The sequence below is a fragment of the Desmodus rotundus genome, chromosome 5, assembly GCF_022682495.2.
Source record: "Desmodus rotundus isolate HL8 chromosome 5, HLdesRot8A.1, whole genome shotgun sequence".
Taxonomy (NCBI): domain Eukaryota; kingdom Metazoa; phylum Chordata; class Mammalia; order Chiroptera; family Phyllostomidae; genus Desmodus; species Desmodus rotundus.
Genome location: NC_071391.1, coordinates 105411464 through 105432231, shown reverse-complemented (window position 1 = coordinate 105432231; position 20768 = coordinate 105411464). Strand labels below are relative to the sequence as shown.

Genomic DNA, 20768 nt, shown 5'->3' with positions numbered 1-20768 from the left:
CCCCATGGAGCCCATCTCCCAGTCTAAGGAAATGAAAAGGACTTTATAGAAAGGAAGAGTTAAACTGGTTCATAGAGATCTGGAGGTGGGTCTTCAGAATCCATCTGGGAAAAGGGGCAACAACATAAGCAGAGATAAAGCTCTCTCTGAACCTCCTCTTCCTCATCTATAAGAACTAGGCTGTTGGTTTTGTTTTGGTCTCCTTGGCCTTGAGACACTGTGGCAGCTGGCAGGGTGGGTATCGACCTGGTGATGGGTGGGTAGGGCACTGAGAAGGCCGTGGCAGGTCCTGGAGAAAACTCCAGGTCTGCTGAGGAGGCCAGACTTACCAGATTGAGGTGTCTGTGAGGTCAGAAGCCAAGGGCCTGATCTAGAGTCTCAGGCCTGTGTCTTGTCCTCTAGCTAGACCATGAGCACCTGGAAGGTAAGGAGTCTGGTCTCGCCAAGGTGCATACTTCCTCTCCTCCTGAGCAAAACTAGGTGGGCCTCTGAGACCAGATGGCCTGTGTTTAGACCATCCTTATGACCTTTGTGAATCTGTCTGATTTTTCAAGCATCGGAATCTTCTTTTTAACACTAGCAAGGGTCTAGTTTGATTGGCAGTTTGCATCCTGCCTTCCTATGAACCCCTTCAGGTGAATTCTTACTGACATCACAGTTCTTTGTGTACTCGCCAACACCCAACACTGTTTCTCCTGCCAGGCTTTAGTTCCTTCCAGGACTTGTGACTCATTCTGAAATACCACAGGAACAGTCCAGTGTACAGCAAACAACGGTTATTGGAAAATGCCCGACTTCCTCATGGATTCAGGTGCTCACGGAGGACTGGCTTTGCAGGACCAACGGATATGTGTGTGTAACATTCTTCCTAGAGGGTGTCTGGGGGCTCAAGGAGGGTTGGAGAAGTGGGGCAGAGAGGCTAGAGACCCGGCAGCTTGACCACAGCCCAGGGACGGAGCGGTAGGGGTGGAGGGGAGAGGAAACTGGGGTGCACAGGGACGAGCTGCTCCAGGACAACAGCACGGGCTCTGAGGGGCTGTCCTGGGATGCTGCGCAACCACGCTCGGTGAGCCTCCTGGTTCGGTTGTGAAATGAGGCTGCATAAAGAAAAGAATCCCATGCAAATGAAAGCTAAATGCTTTTAATCAAAGGAAGGAGCCTGGAGACCAGCCGGTGTGAGGAGGGAACTGGAGCAGGTTGCGCTGTGCTGCCAGGAAGGAGGAAGCTGCTGGACCGCAGGGCTCACTCTTTCCTCATGGCCCTAATGTGACACCACTCCTCCTGCCCACCAGCCATCGTGTTGGGGGTGAAGCCTGGCACAGGGAGAAAGGAAGGCCCTTCTGTGCTTTGGAATAGCTCTGACACAACAGATTGGCCCAGCGCCACATGGACCCAACTCCCAGGGTAACAGCTAGGGGAAGCTTTTAGAACCCAAATTACTTTATCTTATCATCGGAACCCTGAACAAGTCCTATACCCTGTGCTTTAATTATCTTATTTCATTTAATCCTCACGCAGCCCTGGAAATTATCTCCCTCTCACTGGTGAGGCAACTGAGCCTCCAAGGCTAAATCGAATGAATGGCAGAGCAGAGCCTCCAAGACCATCCAACTCCACAGCTCAAGGTCTTGGGCCTTTTTTTCAGGGATAAGGGCATCTAGGATGGAGCTCATCACCTGGTGGAAATGGCCGCACACAGCCCTGGGAAAGCACATGTAACTGGTGCTCAGTAATCGTAAAGGCCCTCCCTGGCCCAGATTTCCCTTCACTTGGTGGTGGGGGTTGGTGTTCCCCTGGAGGACAGCTCTGGAAAGACAAAACTTGGGGCACAGGAATCACCTGTTGGGCCCCCAAAGGCCAGGCTAACAGGCAAGAGCATCTAGGTGTCTGGGTCCTGGCTTCTTGACCACCTTTTCTGTGGCAGATGAGGTGGAGAAGGTGAGTGCTGTTTCCCATCTCCCTCGCTCTTGATGGAAAGGTGGAGTGAGGATGGTGGCAAAGCAGAGGCAGAGTCTCTGAACCCGTAACACGTCCCCAGGGCCCAGGTGGTCCGGCTTTACCTCCAGCTCCGTGATTCAGATGCTCCTCCTTTTTGCATTTGCTACACACCAGGCACTCAAGACCTTGCAGTGCACCAAGCAAAGGAATGTTCCTTACCCATCTGCCTGTTGAAATCAGGATCGCTGTGGCCAGCAAGCTGAATGCCACCTCATTGTGTCACCTCCATTAGAGTCACCTGTAATGACAACATAGGCAACCCAAGCAGGGCAGTCCCTTACAGTCACCGAATGGCGTGTGGAGCGAAGCCCACCAGTGAGCTTTGCCTGGGGGTCTGCCACGTGCAAAGCCCTGTGTGACTCTTCACTCCTGAAAGGACAGTGACGAAAGCACACATGTTGTGCGGGACGTTGTTTCGTGTGTGATCATCTGCCCTCCAGTATGACAGACATCTTCATCCCCGTTTCATAGATGAGGACACAGGCTCAGAGAGGTCCGGTGGCCCTGGGCCACTCAGTTTCAGGTGAAAAGGCTGGGACAGTCTCCCTGACACCTTAATCTGACTTCCGCCCCTGTTCCCGGGCCCTCTGAGGTCAGAAGGGTCACTGGAAGTTCAGTGGCCACATCCTTGCCTGGTGGCCTGTGGGGACCAGTTCTGTGAAGGAAGACCTCCCTCCCGGGGTGGGCTCGGTGTGAACTCCCGGACCCGGTCGTGACAGGAGGAGAACTTGGATCTGTGGGAGAATCAAGGTCAGTGATCCATAGTCTTCACCACCCAAAGCAAGTTTGGAGAACAGTGCTTAATGCCCAAGTGTCACCAAGAGTCAAACAGTAGTGTTCTTATCAGTGTCTGCCCCTCTTCCCGGGGCCTGAAGCCTCCTTCTCCCCTACTTCTCCCTGGGTCTCAGAGCAGGCCCCTCCTCCCCCAGGGCCACTGGACGACACCCTCCCCAGGCTGGGGCCCCTGTAAATCAGGGTTCCGAAGGGGTCTGGCCGGGATGGAGTGGGGCGTGGCTTGGCAAGGGAACCTGCACGTTTAGCACAATGACCCGATTGTGCGGCTTGTTCCACCTCGGCGGTGTTCAGATGGTCACATGTCTCCCGCGCAGCAGGTGCTGTGACCTTTGCCCAGAGTTCTGGAGCCTTCTGTGGAAGGGCTGAGTGCCAAAGGGGAGGGGGGAGGTCTGGCTGTCTCCCACTGCCCCGGGACCTGGGGAGCCACTCCCTCTATACCTCCTGACCCTGGTCAGGGTCTGAGCCCACCTCTTCCCAGACCCTATGAGAGGCTCCTCGGCTGCCCAGAACAAAGAAGGGACACGCAGACACCATCCCCAGGTCAGTGTTAAGGTTACTGAGTTTCTGCTTCACCCACCAGCCACCAAACACCAATGAGGGGCGCACACGGCTGGGACTTTGGCCCAGTGTGTGCCCAGTGCCGGGATGCACGCCTTCACAGTGAGGTCATGGAGTTGTCCCTGCCACTCATATTCCTTCCATCAGACATCAATCAGGCCCCACAAGGGTTTCCTGAGCACCTCCGGTGTGCCAGGCACTACGCTAGGCACAGAGGACACAGAAGTGACCCCTTTACTTGCATGGAGGGAGACAGGTGGTAAACAAGTAAGTGGCTTGTATAGCATGTCAGATGGCGGAGAGAAATAAGCCGAGTAACAGGGGACAGGGCTGCAGCAGTGGGGCTGGAGGTTCACTGAAAAGGTGAGTTGAGCCAACACTTGGAGGTGAGGGGCGAGCCCCAAGCTAACGGGGAAGGAGCAGCACATAAAGGTCCAGAGCAGGAACAAGCCTGGTGCACATGAGGACAGCAGAGGCCAGTGTGGCTGGGGCAGAACAAAGAGGGAAGAAGGAGGAGAGGGGGAAGTACAAGGGAAGTGAGGGGTGCAGGCGGCCATGGAGCAGGACTGGGGAGGAGTGTGAGAAACTTCCTGCGTGCTCTAGGGAGCCTGGAACTGAATTGGAAGGTCTTAGAGTTTCGTGCCTGCTCTAACATGCAGAGCGATGCGTTGCGTTACACACACCGTCCTACATTACACGTAGGAGACACAGCAGCTCCGTGCGGGAATACACACGAGCGCTGACAGATGCGTGGAGTGAGATAGCGGACGACAGCAGTTACTCACTGTGAAGCAGTGTGTCAGTAGGCTACGGTGTTATTTCAGCCTGGGGGGTTTCACAGTGCTTTCACACCCCGGAGTTCACAGGAGCCAACCCACGGAGATTAAGAAGGAAGCTGTCCTTCAGCACTGTGCGTGGAAAATGAGAAAACACGGTGTGGAGATGATTTTTGCTGCACTGCGACCCGAGAGCCAGGGCACCCGTCCGCCTTCCCCCACCCCACCTTGACAGAGACCGGAACACCAAGGCCCAGGTACGGCGAGTGACCTCCTCACGGTCCTGAGCCTGGGACCCTACCCTGCTGACTCTCAGCCAAGACTTCAACTGCCCTCTACAGAGGCAGGTCTGTCTTGTGTGACTTTCCGGCCCTCCTTCCTCCTGGTCAGCCTTTCTCTGCCGCTCAGCCTCAAGGCTGTTATCAGTGTTTAGATTGCGGCCGACTTCAAATCGAAACCCCGGGCAAGTTTAGGCCCCGCCTCCTCCCCACCCTGTTGGCCCATTGGTGCAGTCTGGGTCCTGGACCAGCACCTCCCCCCCATTGCCTGGTCTGACACAATCAGACAGAAACTTCTCCCGGTCCACTGGGAGAAGAGCCAGACCTGCCTGCAGTGGCTGCCACTTTGCGGCCCAAGCTCTGAGCCCCCAGAGGGCACAGGAAGATAGGGCAGGGCCAGCGCTTACACTGGACCTGGTTGACACAGCACCGCATCCTTTCGATACCACACTGATGATGACGCTGGCAGTCCACAGCTGACTCTGACCACCTTTCCACCACCCCATGGCCATCTTTGCTTCTCCCACCCCCAGCGCTCCCATCAGCCCTCAGGGAATTATGGGAACACAGCCTCGCAGCTGAAACCCATTCTCCACACTGCAGCCGGCAAAACTTTCTAAAGCATAAGTCTGGCCATTCCTTTCCCCCGATAAAATCCTTTTACACACTCCCCTTTGCTTTTTAGGGTAAAGTCCAGATTCCTTAACGTGCCTATAAGAACACTGGGATCTAACCCTGCACACTCTCCCAGCCCCATCTCTCTGCCCCCACCATACCTGTGCACACGCACATGTGCATGCCTGGACACACACCCACACACACATGCACACACCCTGTAACTGCACTACTGTGAACTCAGTTCCCTAAATGTTCTTGGTGCCCCCTGGCCACTGGACCTTCACATGGGGTCTTTCCCCCCGCCCACGCCAGAGTCTTCTGTCTTCACTTCCTCCCACCGGTCAGTCCCACCTCTTCCTTCTGGCCTCTGCTTTGAGGTCCCATCTGAACAGCCAAGACCCAAGGTGCCCTGCTCTGTGAGGTCGGGGACACACCTCCTGCTGGCCACTGCAACCCCATCTCAGCATGTCGCACACCCCCCTGCAAGGGCTTGTCTGTTTCAGGATGACATGACTTGTTTTGGTCACCACTATGTTTCCAGGTCTTAGCAGAGTGCCCACCGCTTAGATGTTCAACAAATGTTTGTACAGTGACACACGCAGAAAGGAAGGGACGAAGGAGAGGGAGGGAGGAGGAAAGGGAGAGGAGAGAAGAGCTGTCCCGGTGAGGAGACCCGGGCATATGTCATAGTCATAACTGTCCAAAGTCATCATCCCTCACAGTTCTCCATTTCCTAACAGTTTACAAATCACTAGCACACTGCTGATAGGATGTGAATAGCGTATGACTTTTTTAAAACTGAGGAACCTGAGGATCAGAGTGGGTGAGTGGCTTTCCAGAGGTCACACAGCTCAGGGCCAGGCCTCTCTGACTTTGAGTGCACAGCTTCTCAGGTTCTGGAACAGAGAGACTGAGTTCCAAGCATGGCGGTCCAGCTCTCTCTTGAATCCTGAAGGAGAGATTATATGCTGGACTCGGTCACCCGATTTGGCCTGTGAAGGTAGCATTGGGTGACCGGGGCTGAGGTCACACTCTCTTTGTTCCTGGGTCAGCTCTGGGCAGTCAAGGATGATCTCGGGGTGAAGGGCATTCCCCACCACGATGGCTGCCTGAACTTCTGCGCACCAGCGGCGCTGCCTGCAGGACTGGGGAACCTCACCAGCTCCCTCTTCTTACCTGCTCACCTTCGATCTTCGAAGGCGTGTTCAAGAGCAATGAAAAGAGAAGGCAGACTAGGCTCGAGGGAGTCCATTTCTCCTATTTTAAAGGTGCCCACCTCGTGCTCCCACAACTCCGTTTTTCATTTCCAACTTCTCCTGGAAAGCACTCACACACGTGCACAACGAGTTCACTGCAGAACACTTTTCGTAAGAGAAAGGTGGGAGGGAATGTCACAGAAAGGGGGCAGCTGCGAGAACGTCCGCCCCGCAATGGGGACGCTGACGGGGAAGTTGGAGGGACAGGCGGACCCTTCCCGACACGGGAAGGCGCCCAGGGCACTGCGGAGGGGTGAACGCGCCTCGCAGAGCGGGGCGTGCACGAGGCGTGCTCCTGCGCGCACCCCCAAAATGAAGCCCCCCGTTTCCACAGGAACAGACAGGAGACGTGGACAGGAAAGGTCTGCAAGGGCGAATACCGAATAATAACAGGGTTACCTCAGGCTAGGGCTGAAGAAGGGAGACATTTATCACCACTATGTGAATTATTTATGATACATTATGTGTATAAGCTAAAAATAAATGAACGAAAACAAAACTGGAGAAGACTATGGCTTCTCAATGAATCGGAAAGTGGCAGTTAGGTCCGACGTCGCCCACCAGGCCGCTGAGCCCACCCGCCCTCCCAGGAAGGATGTCCTGTTCTCCCACCCTCTGGAGCCACAGGGACACTCTCCGGGAGGAGAGACGTCCAGGCAGAGAGCAGGCTGGGGTCCACACGCCTCGTCGGGGGCGCTCTGAGGAGGCCGGGCCACTGCGCACCCGGAGTGGGGAGTGGCTCCCAGGCCTGGGGCCCTGTGCTCCGGTTGTCCACGGAACCCACAAGTTCGGTTCTCCCCCTCTCTGTCTCCTCACCCCATTGCCACCTTTGGAACCTGTCCCTGTCTCCTGGTGTCCTGGTCATGGTGACAGTGACACCTGCCTTAGGTGTATGGGCACCATTCTGTCCCCTTTGTCGGGGCTAGTTTTACCTTCCGTCACTAACATTTACTGAGCACCCACACGCTGCACGTACTCCGTCTGGTTAAGCACCCCAGTGTAACACAAGCACCATTATTAGTCTCACTGCTCAGTCTCAGCGGAGGCAGGCGGTGACCACGCGGGTCACAGAGCAGAGCAGGACTGTGCCCGGGTTCCGGCTCTGGTGCCAGAGTCCCAGCCCCTTAGGCAACAGTCAGTCATCCTCCTGCACTGTCTCCGCACCATGGAAGCCCAGAGCTCCAGCGTTCGAGCGGGAAAAGATCCTTCCCCCCGACTCTGGGCCCTCCCCGCCAGAGTGATTCTCCCGGGAAACAGAAGTCACAGAGCAGATGGCATCCAAGTCTAAAGGGGCCAGGGAACGTGGGCGAAGCAAACAGAAGCCACTGGGGCTCGGCGCGCTCCGCGAGGCTCACAGAGAGGAGTGGAGGACACACAAGGAAATGCCGCCGCACAGACGACAGGCCTAACAAGGAAGAGTCTGCAACCAAGTCCGGAAGAACGCCTGTACAGGTTTAGGGTCCAAGGACCTGCTGCCCAGCCTGGCCCCACCACTGATAACACTGTGTCGTACCCTGAAACTTCTAGGAAATTAAATGTAAACGTTTCGCCAGTCAGACACGATGAACATGTGAGGTGGTGGAGGCGTCAACTCTCCAGACGGGAGTCCTTTTACAGCGTGTGCGTGCACCAAGTCACCATGTCGTACACTTTAAATACAATAGCTTACAATTTTTTTTTTGTCAGTTTTACCCCAAAGCTGAAGAGCAAAAAAAAAAAAAAAAGAACGGGAAACATGCAGGTGTGTGATTCACTCACTCTAGCCACCAGTGTGCTGGTGGCTAAGCTTTGCCAAGTGCGCGGGGGCTCAGGTGGGGCGGTGGCTTCGCTTTTCTCTCACCCTTTCACTCCTCTGTCCCCTCACCCCCTGGAAAGCTAAGGCTCCTCACTAAGGGTCAGGCTTCCTCCAACAACAGGCCTGGCGACCCTGAAACTAACAAAGGAGACCATGTTTCTAGTTTGTTTTCTAGTTTGTCCCAGTGGCTTCCCTGGAGCTATTACTACGTCTGGGCCCTGGAAACACCCTCTGGGGGCAGAGAGGATGCTGGCCCGCATTCAGATGAGCCTGGGTTTGATCCTGGCTCTGCTGGCACTGGACTGGCCCAGAGCAACCTCTATGCGCCGCTTGCCGCAAAACTCAGCCTCACTGGGTGTGGTGGGAAATAAATGGGGTTATACTTAAGGCACTCGACAGTACCTGGCATTTAATAATACTTAGTAAATAATAGTAGAGATGGCTGCTGTTATTAGAAGGGAGCGAGCACCATGCTCAGCCTTCCCTCAGGGTGGGGGTGTGTCTATCCCCAGATGTCCCAGATGTGGGGCCTATGACCGCAAGGATGGCCCTACCACCAGGTATGGGGCCCAGAGACAAAAAACGGGTGCAGGGCCCTAAGTCCCCAGGGCTGCCCCTGCAGGTGCAGGGAGACTGGGCTGTCTGCAGCAGAAGGCAAGACACGGACTGGGAGGTGGCCTAGGCCCGGGGTCGCTGTGCTCAGATGTGGAGCCGGCTTCCTGGGGCAGGCAGCCTGTCCCACTTCCCAGCCACCAGGGGCCCGGTCCCTTCCTCAGGCCCCTGGGCACTGAGAGGGTCAGGGGAGGGCAGGCTCTATTCTGGGGTTTGTGCCAAGAGCAGGGACCTCTGGCATTCCAAGGCCACGGAGAACAAAGCTGACCCTGAGTCTGGCCAAGAGCCCTGTGCCTGGGTTTTTCCTTGGCGCCTCCCCAAGAACAGCTGCCGGGAAGGCAGCCCACTCAGGTGCCCAGCATTGGCTGGGCGGGTCCCTGAGTCCTGCCGCTGGGGCTGGAGGCAGGGGCCTGGCGCGTGGGGGGGGGGGGGTCGCGTTCATGCAGAGTGAGCTGCTCCGCTCTCCTGGTGCAGGGAAGTGTTCTAGCCACCAGGGTCTGACCTCATCCTGGCCACTCCCTGGGTTCCAGAACCTTCTTCCTGAAGGGAGGGGCGTGGGTGCTGCGGAGGGAGGAATTAGACTGGGAGAGCAGAATGCCCAACGCTTAAGGCCTGGGTCACCAGTGCTCATTAGGACTTTGAGTCAACCACCCACCAGCTAAGAACCTTGGACATGGTACCTCTTTTCCTCGGGCTCTGTTTTCCCATCTGCAAAACGGGTTGCAAAAGGACCTAGCTCATTATTTGTAACTTAAAAAAAAAAAAAGAAAGGAACTATTACTGACCTGCGTTATCCCCTCTCCACAGGACCCTTCCTCTCCTGTCACTGTCCTCCCTGCTCCCCAGTGAGGCTCTTTCCTGCACAAGCCTGGGAACAGCAGTCTCCACGCTGCAGCCCAGGTGGCGGCCACCAAGGCACTGCAGGCGGGCAAGGAGCTCAACAGAGGTGTGCCCAGGACACCTCTTCAACCCGACGCCAACCGGACAAGTGCCACCAGTGGCTTTTTCCAAAGTGCTTTCCACAACCGGTGGCCCTTTCCTTTCACCTGCCAGGACCTGTATTTCTATTTCTGGGTTTTGAAAGCCTGAGGGGAGGAGGGGAGGAGCACAGGATAATTAATGATTGATTCTCTGGCACCACCAGGAAGAGGCCCGGGGCAGCCTGTTTCCTGAGGTGTGGGGACGCGGTGGAAATCCCGTGTGGCTGTGGCACAACCGGGCAGGTCAGAGGGGAGAGGGTGCCCTGAGCCCTTCTGCAAACCCCTGCCGCCTGGAGGCTCTGCCCTTGTGGGGCCCCTTCTGCCTTCGCCTGCGCTCCCTCTTTCTGGGTCCCCTCACAGACACCCCTGCCCCCATGCAGCCCCCACACCCACCCTGCACCTAGACTCACTCGCTGGTCCTTTCCTGCCAACAGGAAATCACCTGTCTGTCACCTAGGGGCTCAGTCGGCTGCTTGAAAAACTCACAGTGCTCTGGGGAAAGGATTAAAGGAACCGACTTCTACTGCAAAAATTTGAGAGCAGTTTTAACTCTGCCCTTTTGGAAGTGTTGCCCCGCCTTTGTTGTCTAATAATAATTAACTTTGTGCAGAGCCGCAGCTTTCAAACGGCTTTCGCATCCATAATTCCTTTCACCTCACAGCAAAGCTAGGAAGGGCCTCACGTCCCCACTCCTACCTGCACCCACATCCTAAAGAAGAGGGAACTGAGGCTCAGAGGAAGGCAAGGGCCCATCCCAGGGAGCCGGGGCCCACCACTCACCTCCCAACTCAAAGCAGGAGTGGCCGTCTCCTTCCCAGAGAGTGCACTTGAGTCCCAGGAGGTGCTCACCAGTGGTGTGGGGGTGACCAGGTAACCCAGAAGGGTTCTTGGGGGCAGGAACCTTCCCCCAAGGCTTGCCTCTCCTGGGGCACCTGGGCCAAAGGGGAGAGGCCCACGGTCTACGCTGGAGTTCAGGGGCCAGGCAGCCAGAGCCAGGAGGCAGGATTCCAGCTGCACAGTTAAACACCGCCCGTAGACAGTGTAAATTCCGAGCTGCTTGAAAAAGACCCCAAGCCACCTGCTTCCCAGCTCCATCAGCTAGATGACCAGCTCATCCTGGTCTGCCTGGGACAGTCGGTTTTAGCACCCAAACTCCCCCATCCAGGGAACAGACACCCTCCGCCTCGCCCCTGGCGATCCCTCCCACCAGCTCAGTGGATTTCAGCTGAGCCTCGGAAAAAAGACCATCTTCAGAAGGCTCAGCAGATCAATTTAAAATTAGAAAACTCCGGACTACTCCCTGGACTTAGGCTGTTCATTGCCTGGGATGGATACGGAACTCTTTGAATGTCAAGCTGGAAAGAATATTCATTTCCACACAGAAACACTCAGATCTGCGGCCAGATCTGCCCAAAATTTAAAGGCAAGCCAGAGTGACCTTCTCTTCTCTATTTATTTTCATACTGAGAACTAAATAAATGTTCTTGGAAAAACACTGGGTTAAAAAAAAATTGTAACTAGGCTTAAACCACAGGTTGCTGGTCGACAGTCCCGGCACGAGAGGCTCACGGGCAGCAGGTGTGAGAAGGGCCCGAGAAGAAGGTGCTGATTCTAAAGAGCATGTTCTGAATTTCCCATCGATCCCAGAGTCTCCTACTCACGATGCTAAATTATTTCAAAATTTTAAGTAACGTCAAAGGAAGGCTTGAGATTTTCATTCTTAACTGAGAATCATGGATTTTTTTTTAAAGTTTGAGGAAAAAAACATGATAAAAGCGATACACACACACAAACCTTGTATATATTTACACTTATATATATATATAAAATCTCAACCTCGTCATTTTGCAGACAATGAGGCTGGCCCCAAGGAGGTGGGGTGCTGCTAATAACCATTTTCTTGGCCTTGGTTGAAGAGAACGAGGACATGGCAAAGACCCCGGGCCTGCTCCCCACTGAGACCAGAATGCAGTGCTGGACCTGGGCAGTGGGCTCCCTGAGTTCCTCCCGCCTGTGGCGGCAGAAGGACTTCTCTGCTCAGCTGCCTCCTGTCACCTGCAGTCTGGGGAAGGGCTGCTCCCAAGGTGTGTGCAGGTAGGTTTTTTACACTAAGTTTTCATATTAAAATGGCTTTTTAAAAATGAGCTTACAATTGGGACAGGAACAGAACGTTTTGATGACTTGCTGTTTTTTTGTCCTTTGAAACCTTTTGCCAAAAATAGGGGGCGGGGAAGGGAAGGAGGAGGCTTGTTTTGTTCAGAGGAGAAGAGCTGAGCAAGATGGACGCCTGAGTTTCAGCGCTGCTGGTACCTCTCAGCCCCTCAGGAGGCGGCCCCTCTGAGGTCTGCAGAACTCCTGGGACAGGGGCTTGTCTGGAGGATTCACACTCCACACTGCCCTAGAGAGGCAGGGGGCCAGCTGCCACTTGGTGGTGGGACCGATGCCGTGCGAGGCCCGCCTCGATCTCAGCGTCCTTCGAGCTGCTGCTCCCCGGGGTCCGACCAGAGTGGGCGCTGCACATCTGGAAACACAGAGCGACTTTTAAAACAACGAAGCACCTACTGTTTTGTTTAGAGACGTTTGCAAATGTGGAGGATACGTTTAGGGTCATATGTATTCTTTTTGTTTTCACAAAATGATTAATTCCTACTAAATTGAGAAATGAGAAAGTCTGGGTGTGAAGAGCAAGTGGACTCGCCTGAGAGCTAGAACTTTTTTTTTAATTAAGAAAAATTGTGTGACTTCACACACACACACACACACACACACACACACCCCGAATAACCCCAGTCTCCTCGGCCCCTTCACTGCCCTCTCACTCCAGTACCTCTGGCCTCCCTGTTTCAGAGCAGCAGCCTCTCCAGGGAGCACAGCCCCTCGGGCCCAGGGAGCACCGCTGTTCTCTCAGCTGTAACCCTGAGTCCAGGAGCCTGGCCCGAGATCAAGGGGGCATCCAGGCCTTGCCCCCCTCTACAGTGTTGTCCATACCCCACTTCTGTCCCTGAGGAAGGAGGGGCAACTTTTGCCACCACAAAGTGATCCTCAGCCCCACACAAGAGACCCTTCTTATCCACACCCAGGCCCTCACCTCCCAAGGCTGCTGGCTTCTGCAGACAAGGCCAGAGGTCAGCCCAGTCCTGTCCCTTCCTAACACCCTTCCACTCCGAGGTGTAATCTAGGTTGTCACTGCTAGTCCTCCGAAGTCTTCTCCCAAGTTCAAAATCCTTGAGGAGCAAGAAAGAGGGCTGGTGCTGTGTGTGTGTTGGCAGAGAGCAGTCCTGTGAAACTGGCTGTGTGGCCATTGCCATTAACCTAGTAGGGTGAGTGTGGGCCCTGCCTGGCGGTAAGGAGGAATGGGCTCCGGGGCTCTTCAGGGTTCCACCCTGGAAGAAGCCCACACCAGTGGTGGGCAGGTGAGCAGCTTCTGCCTTAAGAAGCAAGCATAGAAACAGAAGTTCCCTCCTGTGAGAGAAAAGGCCCCTTGCCTCTGAGGAGAAGGGGACAGGGTGTTGTAGAGCGCTGTGCCTGTGGAGTCTGCTGGTCAGTGACCCCCCCGGGGGCACAGAGACCCTCGTGGTCAGGCCCTGAAGTCTCCATCTCCCAATCCTGGAGTACTCCCAGGCCTGTTGAGTTAGGACTCAGCTGCCTCCCTCTCCTCTCCAATGGAAACAGAAGCTCCAGAGAATGTTTCTAACTCCTGAGTCCACTCAGCCATGTCCCCCTTGCAAAATCCTCCCCTTCCCGCACCCCCCTGCACCCAGCCAGCCAATCGGCGGGCTGCGAGCCTCTCCAGACCCTTGTCTCAGGGCCCTGGCGGGATAAAACCGGTGGCGATGCCTGGTGGATGGGAACAAACTTGGGACAGAGGAGAAACGCGGGCCCAGGGCACCCTCGCGGCGGACCCAGGCACTGAGGGCCTGAGGCTGCCGGCCAGGTATGCTGCGCAGGGGTGGCTGGAAGCTGACTAGGGGAGAGGGTTGGTTCGAGAAAGAAAGGGTCCCAAGAAGCCTTTTCCCTCCCAAGTTAAACTGAGTGAGACTGGGTCGGCAGAGGAAGAGGGCACCCGGGCTGGAGTTGGGACTTTGGTCGCAGACCCCCAAGTGTGTGCTAGGCCAGGCTGCGGTTGCCTACACTTCTAAACCCTTCGACTCCAGCCACGCTACGAAGGCCAGGCGGAAGGGCCTGGGCGGAGGTCTAAGACATGCTCTTCATGCCCCTTTCCCTGGGTCTGCAGGGCAGCCGTACGGCGGATGCAGCAGGGACCTGCGTGAGGACTTCTGAGCCCGCTACGGGCCGCAAGCGATCCTCCGCGATGCCTCACAACTCCATCAGATCCGGTAAGGACGCGCGTGGCCGGACCCCGAGCCCCGCGTCGCCGTGCGTCCGTGCGTGCGCTCCGGTCGGCAGGGCTGGGGGCGTGCGCGCAGGGCTCGCGGGTTCCCCCTGCGTGGGGACGCAGCTGGGTCGCCTCCGGCCTGTCTCCCAGCTGCGACCGCCGCGCAGCTCTCGGCCCTGAGGTTCCCTGGGTCCGGCGGAGCTGCCTCCGCAGGCCTTGGTTTCTGCAGACCACATGGAGCGGCGAAAAGCTCTTCCTGGGGTCAGAGAGTTGTCCCTCGCGCCCACCCCGGCTGGCCTGGCCCGTGAGTGTGGGCTGGGCCCTGCTGGACTTGCGGTTCCCTTGCCTCGACCACTAAGCCCTTGTGCGGACGCGCGCAGCTCTCCTGGATCCCCTGGCCGGACTGTGAGCCCCGCGCACCTCTAAACCCAGCGGGAAAGTAGCCCGTGGTCCGGGGCCTGATAGCCATGAGTGAACTCGGGGGGGTTGGACTCCTCCTGGTTGAGCACGGGCCAGGCGGGCAGCCGCGCGCGGGGATTTCGGCCTGCAAGGACTGCGCTGCCCGCGGTACCGAACCCCTTCCTTACTGGCGCCTGGGCCCAGGGCTTTCAAAAGCGCTCGGAGTCCCTGACGGAGGCACCTGCTCTCTCCTTCCCCTGGTCCAGGCCGGGGCGGGGTGGATGGTGAGGGTCTTCGTCAGGAAGGAGCCCTAGGATCAGGCTAATGGGCGCGCTGGGCACGGCCACTCGGCGCGCATCAAGTGTGGACGGCGGGCAGAGGCGCGGCCCGGCCGCAGTGATGAATGGAACCGGGTCGGCCGCGGGGAAAGCGATTTATGGGGCCAGGGCGCAGCTCTATTGATTTGGACCAGCGAAGTGAGAGGAAATCAATATTTCAGATGAATTCTTGGCGAATATGAAGTCCGCTCGGCACACGGGACATTTGTTATAATAAGGAGGGTCGGATCCGCGCAGCGCGCGGCTGAGATCTCTATTTAGCCAGAGCGCCGCGGTCCAGCATCGCGCGCAGCCTCGGATCTCCCGGCCCAGGCTCCACGGCGTGGGGCGCGGGAAGCCCCGGGGCGCCGCACTGTTTCTTATTCGGGTTTGTTGCGTGGCGGAGACCGAGTCATCAGTAACCCCCCACTGCCGTCCCTCCGCGGGCGCAGGTCGGAGACCTCGCGGCCCTTCCCGGAGCCCGGGGACCGAGCGGGGCTGCCCCAGCTCCCCTTGCCCAGCCGAGCCCGGGAGCCTTGGACCACTTTCTGAGGCCAGAACTGTTTTCGGCCCTTAGTCTTTAGCCAAATGCGGTACAATCCCGGGCGTCGCCCGCCTCGGGAGCAGGACCGTCTCCGAGGCCGAGCGGTCGCCGGGTGCGGGATCCCACGCCAGGCTGGTCCAGCCGCTTCCACTCCGCTATCCCCGTCGCCCCCCGACTTTCCCCTGACCTTCCCGGCGGTGGTAGCAGTGGGTGCTCTCGGACCCCGAATTTACCGCGCTGGACCAGATCCTTTGAGACGTAAGAGGAAGTCGCAGTTCCTTGGGCTGGCTTGATTTTGTTTTCGCTACTTATTTTCATTCTAGAAGTACTCATTAGAATAAATGGGAATAAAAGAAAGAAAGAAAAACGACACAATTTATTTTTATTTTAAATCAGCAACAGGCCCAGGGGTGGCGAGGATTTCGAGAGCTCAGAAGCAAATGGCCCTTGGTTTGGGGAGGGAGCGGCGTACCCGGCGGCCGGAGAGCCCGTGTCTTTTTCAGACGAGGGGAGCCAGAGAGGCTCCCCCTCCTCCAAACAAAGAAATGGAGCTGAGCGAGAGGGAGAACGAGACTTTCTCCTTTAGTTTAATGCAATGCTAATAAAATAAAAGGGAGTTGCCTAAAACGAGGCCCAAAGGGCTCGAGGCTGCCGCTGCTTGTTTTCGAAGCCCCGTGTGGGCTAACCCGACTGAGGACCCCGCGCTTTCCGACCACTTTCCTTGACGCTGTTGCCCTGTATGTAGAGCTCAACTCATAAACTTGTTCCTCCTGGTTTTGTAAACGCTTTTCTCGCTTAGGTGCTAGCGGCTTCTTCCCCCCAGCACTTCCATTTCTAAAGGCCTTCACCTGGAGACACCCGTCTAAGTTTCCTCTGGGGCAGGACCGGGCTAAGGCCGCCTGGCAGCTCCCAGGAGCAGGGCGGGCGCGCCGTTTTCAAAGACCCGAGGTGCTCCTTCCCGAGTGTCCTGCGCGCCTTTGCGCTCCGACCTCCAGACTGTCCTCGGCTGATCTTGCCTTGTGTATATGTTTTCGGCAGCTTTGTCCTGAAGGGATGTGGAGAGCGAATAGCGAATTGCTCTGGTGTGCGCTGGTTAGCAATGGGCTGAACATTTCGTAAAAACCACTAGGAATTTTGTAGCATCGGGGACCAAAGATCCTCTAAAGTAAAAACATTTTTTAAATATTCAAAGGTGTGCGGGAAATGATAAATGCCACATAAATATTAATGTAAACAATAGTGTGTCAGTGAGGAAGAGAGTTTAATAAAGCAAGCGGGTTGTCATTAAAAGTTACAGGGAACAACTTGCCTCAGCCCTGTCGCCGAGCTCCTGAAAATCGGTTATGCAAGTGATAAAACAAGACTTCAGATGCGGAGGAGCGTGCCTCCAACTCCCCAGATCCGAGGCGTGAAGCCCTGTGCGCGCCTCCGGGTTTGGGAAAGGCAGAAGGGGGCCAAAGGCGTTTGAGGAGGGCCTGTTTTCTTCCCAGGTTTCTTGCTTGGGTTGAAAATTAGGTCTTCCTGGGATGTACACGGTCTGAAAGGGCATAAAGAGGTATTGGGGCTCCTCAATTCATCTTTGTTTCTACATGCTCCTTCCTCCCACCCTCCTCGACGCAAGTTAATTAGAAGATAATTTAGCTACCTTGTGAATTAGTTTTCAGATAAGTATCTTTTCAAGCTTTGTCACTTTAATTGCCCCACTGATTGATAAGAAGTAATTATTTCTAATTGACACTTTTTGATGTCTATTGGAAGCATTTATTTGGTACTTTTTTTTGGAGTGGAAGGAAAGTTAATTAATTTTATCAATCTGTACCCAAAAGGACTCTTCTAATTCTGCTGAAGAGGACAAAGGAAGTGAGGGAACACAGCACAAAAATCAATCTCACAGAATTATAATTATTAATAGACTTTTTGTTCAAAGGAGAGCATCTACTATTACAATAGTACATCAAAACTTTGCATTTAGGGCCTCATATCTCCAATTTTAATGGGGACATGCTTTATGGGTTTATGTTTCCCATGGATATGCAGTATTCACAATCCCTTTATTGCTGACTTTATTTTGGAGGTTAGTTGGCTTTGTAATTAATTTTTGTGTAAAGCAAAATCAATCGAACTCAATATGCTTAGAATAAATGGCATTATTTTTGTAAGAGCCAATTGTAAGAAAGATTTACTAATAGTCATCCTTGTTCTGTAATTATTGATAGAGTTGAATATAAAGGTGAAACTTTACTTACAGTGACATGTCTTTTCATACCTAGACCTCAGAGTAAACAGTTTAATCATTCACATCCCCCAGAATTTGTTTCTGTGAAAGAGAAAAAAAGTGAAAGAATTAACAAGAGAGAAAGAAAGAAAGAAAGAAAGACTGAAAGAAAAAAAGAAAGAAAGACTGCAAGCAGGCTGTGTGGGGGCAGGGGAAAAGTGACTGGAGAATAAAAATGAGCAAACTTATTTCAGAAACGAAGGTAGCCAGGTGCATGGAGCCTTGGTCATTCAATATAAGGAAACTGAAGCTCTACTTCAGAACATATCCTTTAGAACACAATTCCCACCACCTCCCCTAAGCAACCCCTAACCACCACCGGAACCCCTCACTTTTCCAGGAATAAAGGAAGGCAGACCTTTGGGAACCAGTTGGTCTGGATCTCTGATGTCTGAAGTCAAAGTCCTGACTCGTGTCCATGAAAAGGGAGCCGGAGCTTTGCATTGTGCTCTCGGGACCTACAAAGAGATTGTGTGTTTAATATTAAAGCCCCTGTGGGCTTCGTTCCTAGTTGTGCACCCACGATCTTTTCACGGACAGACTTGTGACTCACTGACATAGGAAGACATTTCCACACTAGCCCAGAGTGGAGATGCCCTCGTGCACATGTGCACGCCTGAACTGGGAGCAGCACAATCAGACAAGATGCCCTCCTGTCGGGTTAATTCAGCCAGTGCCTTTTTCAATCATTTATGTGTAAAATCTTGTCTGGTTTTAATGATGTTTCTCCCAGACTACGTGGAGCTGCAAGAATGAGGAAACATTTTAGATGAAAAAGAAATTTAAGACGCACAAACAACAGATAATATCACATACCAACCTCACTATTAGTGAAACTGAAAAATATATAAATAATGCAAAAAAAAATCAGCAAGGGAGAGTTTAGTAATGGAAAATTCCCCTGCAACTAAATGGAACAGTAATTCAGTGGAGATATGCTTGAATGAATTAGCACTTATTAATTGGCTCTCATAAAAACAATGTGTGTGTGTGGTTGCAGGTGTGTTTAAAGTATCTATTTTTCATAGGAAAACTTCCACAAATATTCATATCAAATTATGTAGTGATCCCGTTCTATCTTGCAAAATGTCCCAGTTGTCTCGCTGGCAAATTTCACCCACACACAAAGTGTAGGGGTAGGGAGAGGATCCCCATTAAAGGAGAAGAATAAAGCTGCTCCTCTTATCTTGGGACATTTCCTATGACATGTTGGCAGAGCCGGCTATGCTTAGAGGCATCCACACCGGTCCCGAGTGGACTCTTAGGTGGCTCACCTGCTCTGGGGCACAACTACCTGAGGCAGAGGGGCTGCTCCGCGGCCGTGCTCCCCCCTCGCCCAGCCTGCACCAGCCTTCCCCCAGCTCAGGCAGCGACTGCAGTCTGTAGTCTCAGGAGCAGCCTGCTCTGCGTGACTGTGCGGGGATGTGTTTGCGCTCTCTCGCCACAGTTGGTCTGTCTTCCGTGCTAAGCACTTTAAAGCTGCCGTACTTACCAGTCCAAGAGGTGCGGAGCTTCCAGTTGTGCAGAGAAAGCTTTGAGCTCTGTGCTTCTGAGAACACAAGGAGCCAAAAGGTAAAAGAATTTCATTTGGGAAGAAAATGATGATTTTGAAAGGAGGGGGCAGGGGAACACACCCCCATTCAAGACTGCACTTTGCTTTTGTTTTAGGTGAGACTTGGGAAAAGGCTGAGTCTCTCAGCCCTCACTCCCTTCAGAGATAGAACTTGAGGACGTAAAACACCCTCTGAAGAGAGAAGGATGAGCCCACACTCAGCACTCTTGGGGAAGTGATTCTGGGTTCACTCACGGTGAACTGCCTTAGCCCAGGTACTCTGCTGGGGATGCGCAGTGACCGAGTCCAGCAGAGGGGCTGGGTTTCTCTTTGGGGGGAGGGGTTCAGAGAGGCCCAGTCCAAGGGTCTCCATTCCTGACCACTCTCCCAGGCCAACCCCAGCTGACCCAGCCCATGGGCAGAGACCCTGGGTGGAGGCTCTGGGTCAGGGCTGGCCAGAGGCACCTGCCCTTCTCTGTGAGTCTGTGGCCACGTCCTTTTTAGTAGGACTTTGAGAGGTCGTAATTATTTTCTTAGGTCCGGAGTTGGGGCCAACAAGCCTGTTCAGGTTTCTGAAAGCCCCTGCAGACCCCTCCCCCAGCCATGCGGGGACACGATGAGCAAATGTCTCTTACATGGAACACACCAGAGCGGCTTCGTGGGGCAGTTTCTGCTTTACACACACAACTCATATCACGGGGTCTGGGCTTCACAGGGACTGCGGGCCCCTCCCTAGGAGTCTCCTTCCTGAGAGATTTGTGGGTTTGGTTTCTGTACTGGTTCCAGTGCATCCTTCCATCATCATGAATGCCGCATGAGAAGCCCAGTATGGCGAAGGCTCAGCACAGCCAGCCCCCAGCTGCTCCAGCTCTGCCAAGTCCCCTTTCCTATCCAGAGAAAGAGCTGAGTGCGCCCTGGCCCCGGGGAGCCCTCAACAAATGGGAGTCTCCTTGTCACCTTTGAGGCCGAGGTAGGCATGGGATTCAGGACTCTCCCGGCAGGGATTGCTCCTGACACTTTTGCAGAAGGGAAGGGAACTGCTGCTCAGATGGCGACGTGACTCCGAGTCCCCTTTCCATTGTCCCAGAGCCCAGCTCCTCACAGTTCCCTGTGGCACCAGACGGTCTGCACCTGCAACTCCACTGGGAACTCTGGCCAGAGCCCTGGGAGAGAGGGCACAAGGGCCTGCACGGCAGCAGCAGGGGCAGGCGGGCCCTCGTCCCTCAGCCTGCATTCCTCGTTAGTGTCCCCAGCTCTCCAGCTCAGTTAGAACAACCCCCTTTCCAGTGTAGTTCTCAGTCTTCCTATCTGCGAAGTGGGAGAAGTGGTCGGTCTCCCTGGATGGGAATCCTGGAGGTGCCAGTGAGGAGGAAGGAAATGACCCACCACCAGGGAAGGCAGAGAGAGGGGCTTTCTTTGGGTACATACCCCCAGGGTTGCTATGTTCCCCCCCGCCAAAAAAAAAGCAGCTATCCACGGGCACCTTAATAAATCACAGGCCAAAAAATAAACTTACTCCGGGGCACCTCCAATCCACACTTGGCCTCCCTGTTGGGTCCATGTCACAAACCAACGGTCCAGTGGGTGAGATGGAATCAGCCCCCAGTTACTGGGAAGACCTGTCCCTGAAGTCAGTGCGGTCGCCGGCCCCCAACCCCGGGCAGCGAGCGGTGGGCACA

General features: G+C 54.7%; 1 protein-coding gene and 1 long non-coding RNA gene across 8 annotated transcripts in view; one reads left to right on the top strand and one right to left on the bottom strand.

Annotated features, from left to right (window-relative positions):
* Positions 1-1125: 1125 nt before the first annotated feature.
* Positions 1126-4563, bottom strand: LOC123479545 (uncharacterized). 4 transcript variants are annotated; one of them, XR_008426885.1, is made up of 4 exons: positions 4355-4563; positions 1840-4259; positions 1677-1701; positions 1126-1313 (listed from the first exon to the last, which is right to left on the bottom strand). It is a non-coding gene; the product is annotated as an uncharacterized lncRNA (long non-coding RNA). The 4 variants fall into 4 exon arrangements; XR_008426884.1 differs by having other exon boundaries at positions 1677-3155; positions 4137-4259; positions 4355-4562; XR_008426882.1 differs by having other exon boundaries at positions 1677-4259.
* Positions 4564-13471: 8908 nt separating this feature from the next.
* PAX8 (paired box 8) overlaps positions 13472-20768 on the top strand; it is a 56618-nt gene continuing 49321 nt past the window's right edge. For all 4 annotated transcript variants that reach the window (XM_045193888.2, XM_024558521.3, XM_045193887.2 and 1 more), the window contains exons 1-2: positions 13472-13600; positions 13901-14003. In XM_045193888.2, coding sequence (XP_045049823.1) covers positions 13979-14003 — 25 coding nt within the window. In that variant the 5' untranslated portion in view covers positions 13472-13600; positions 13901-13978. The remainder of the gene's footprint in view (positions 13601-13900; positions 14004-20768) is intronic.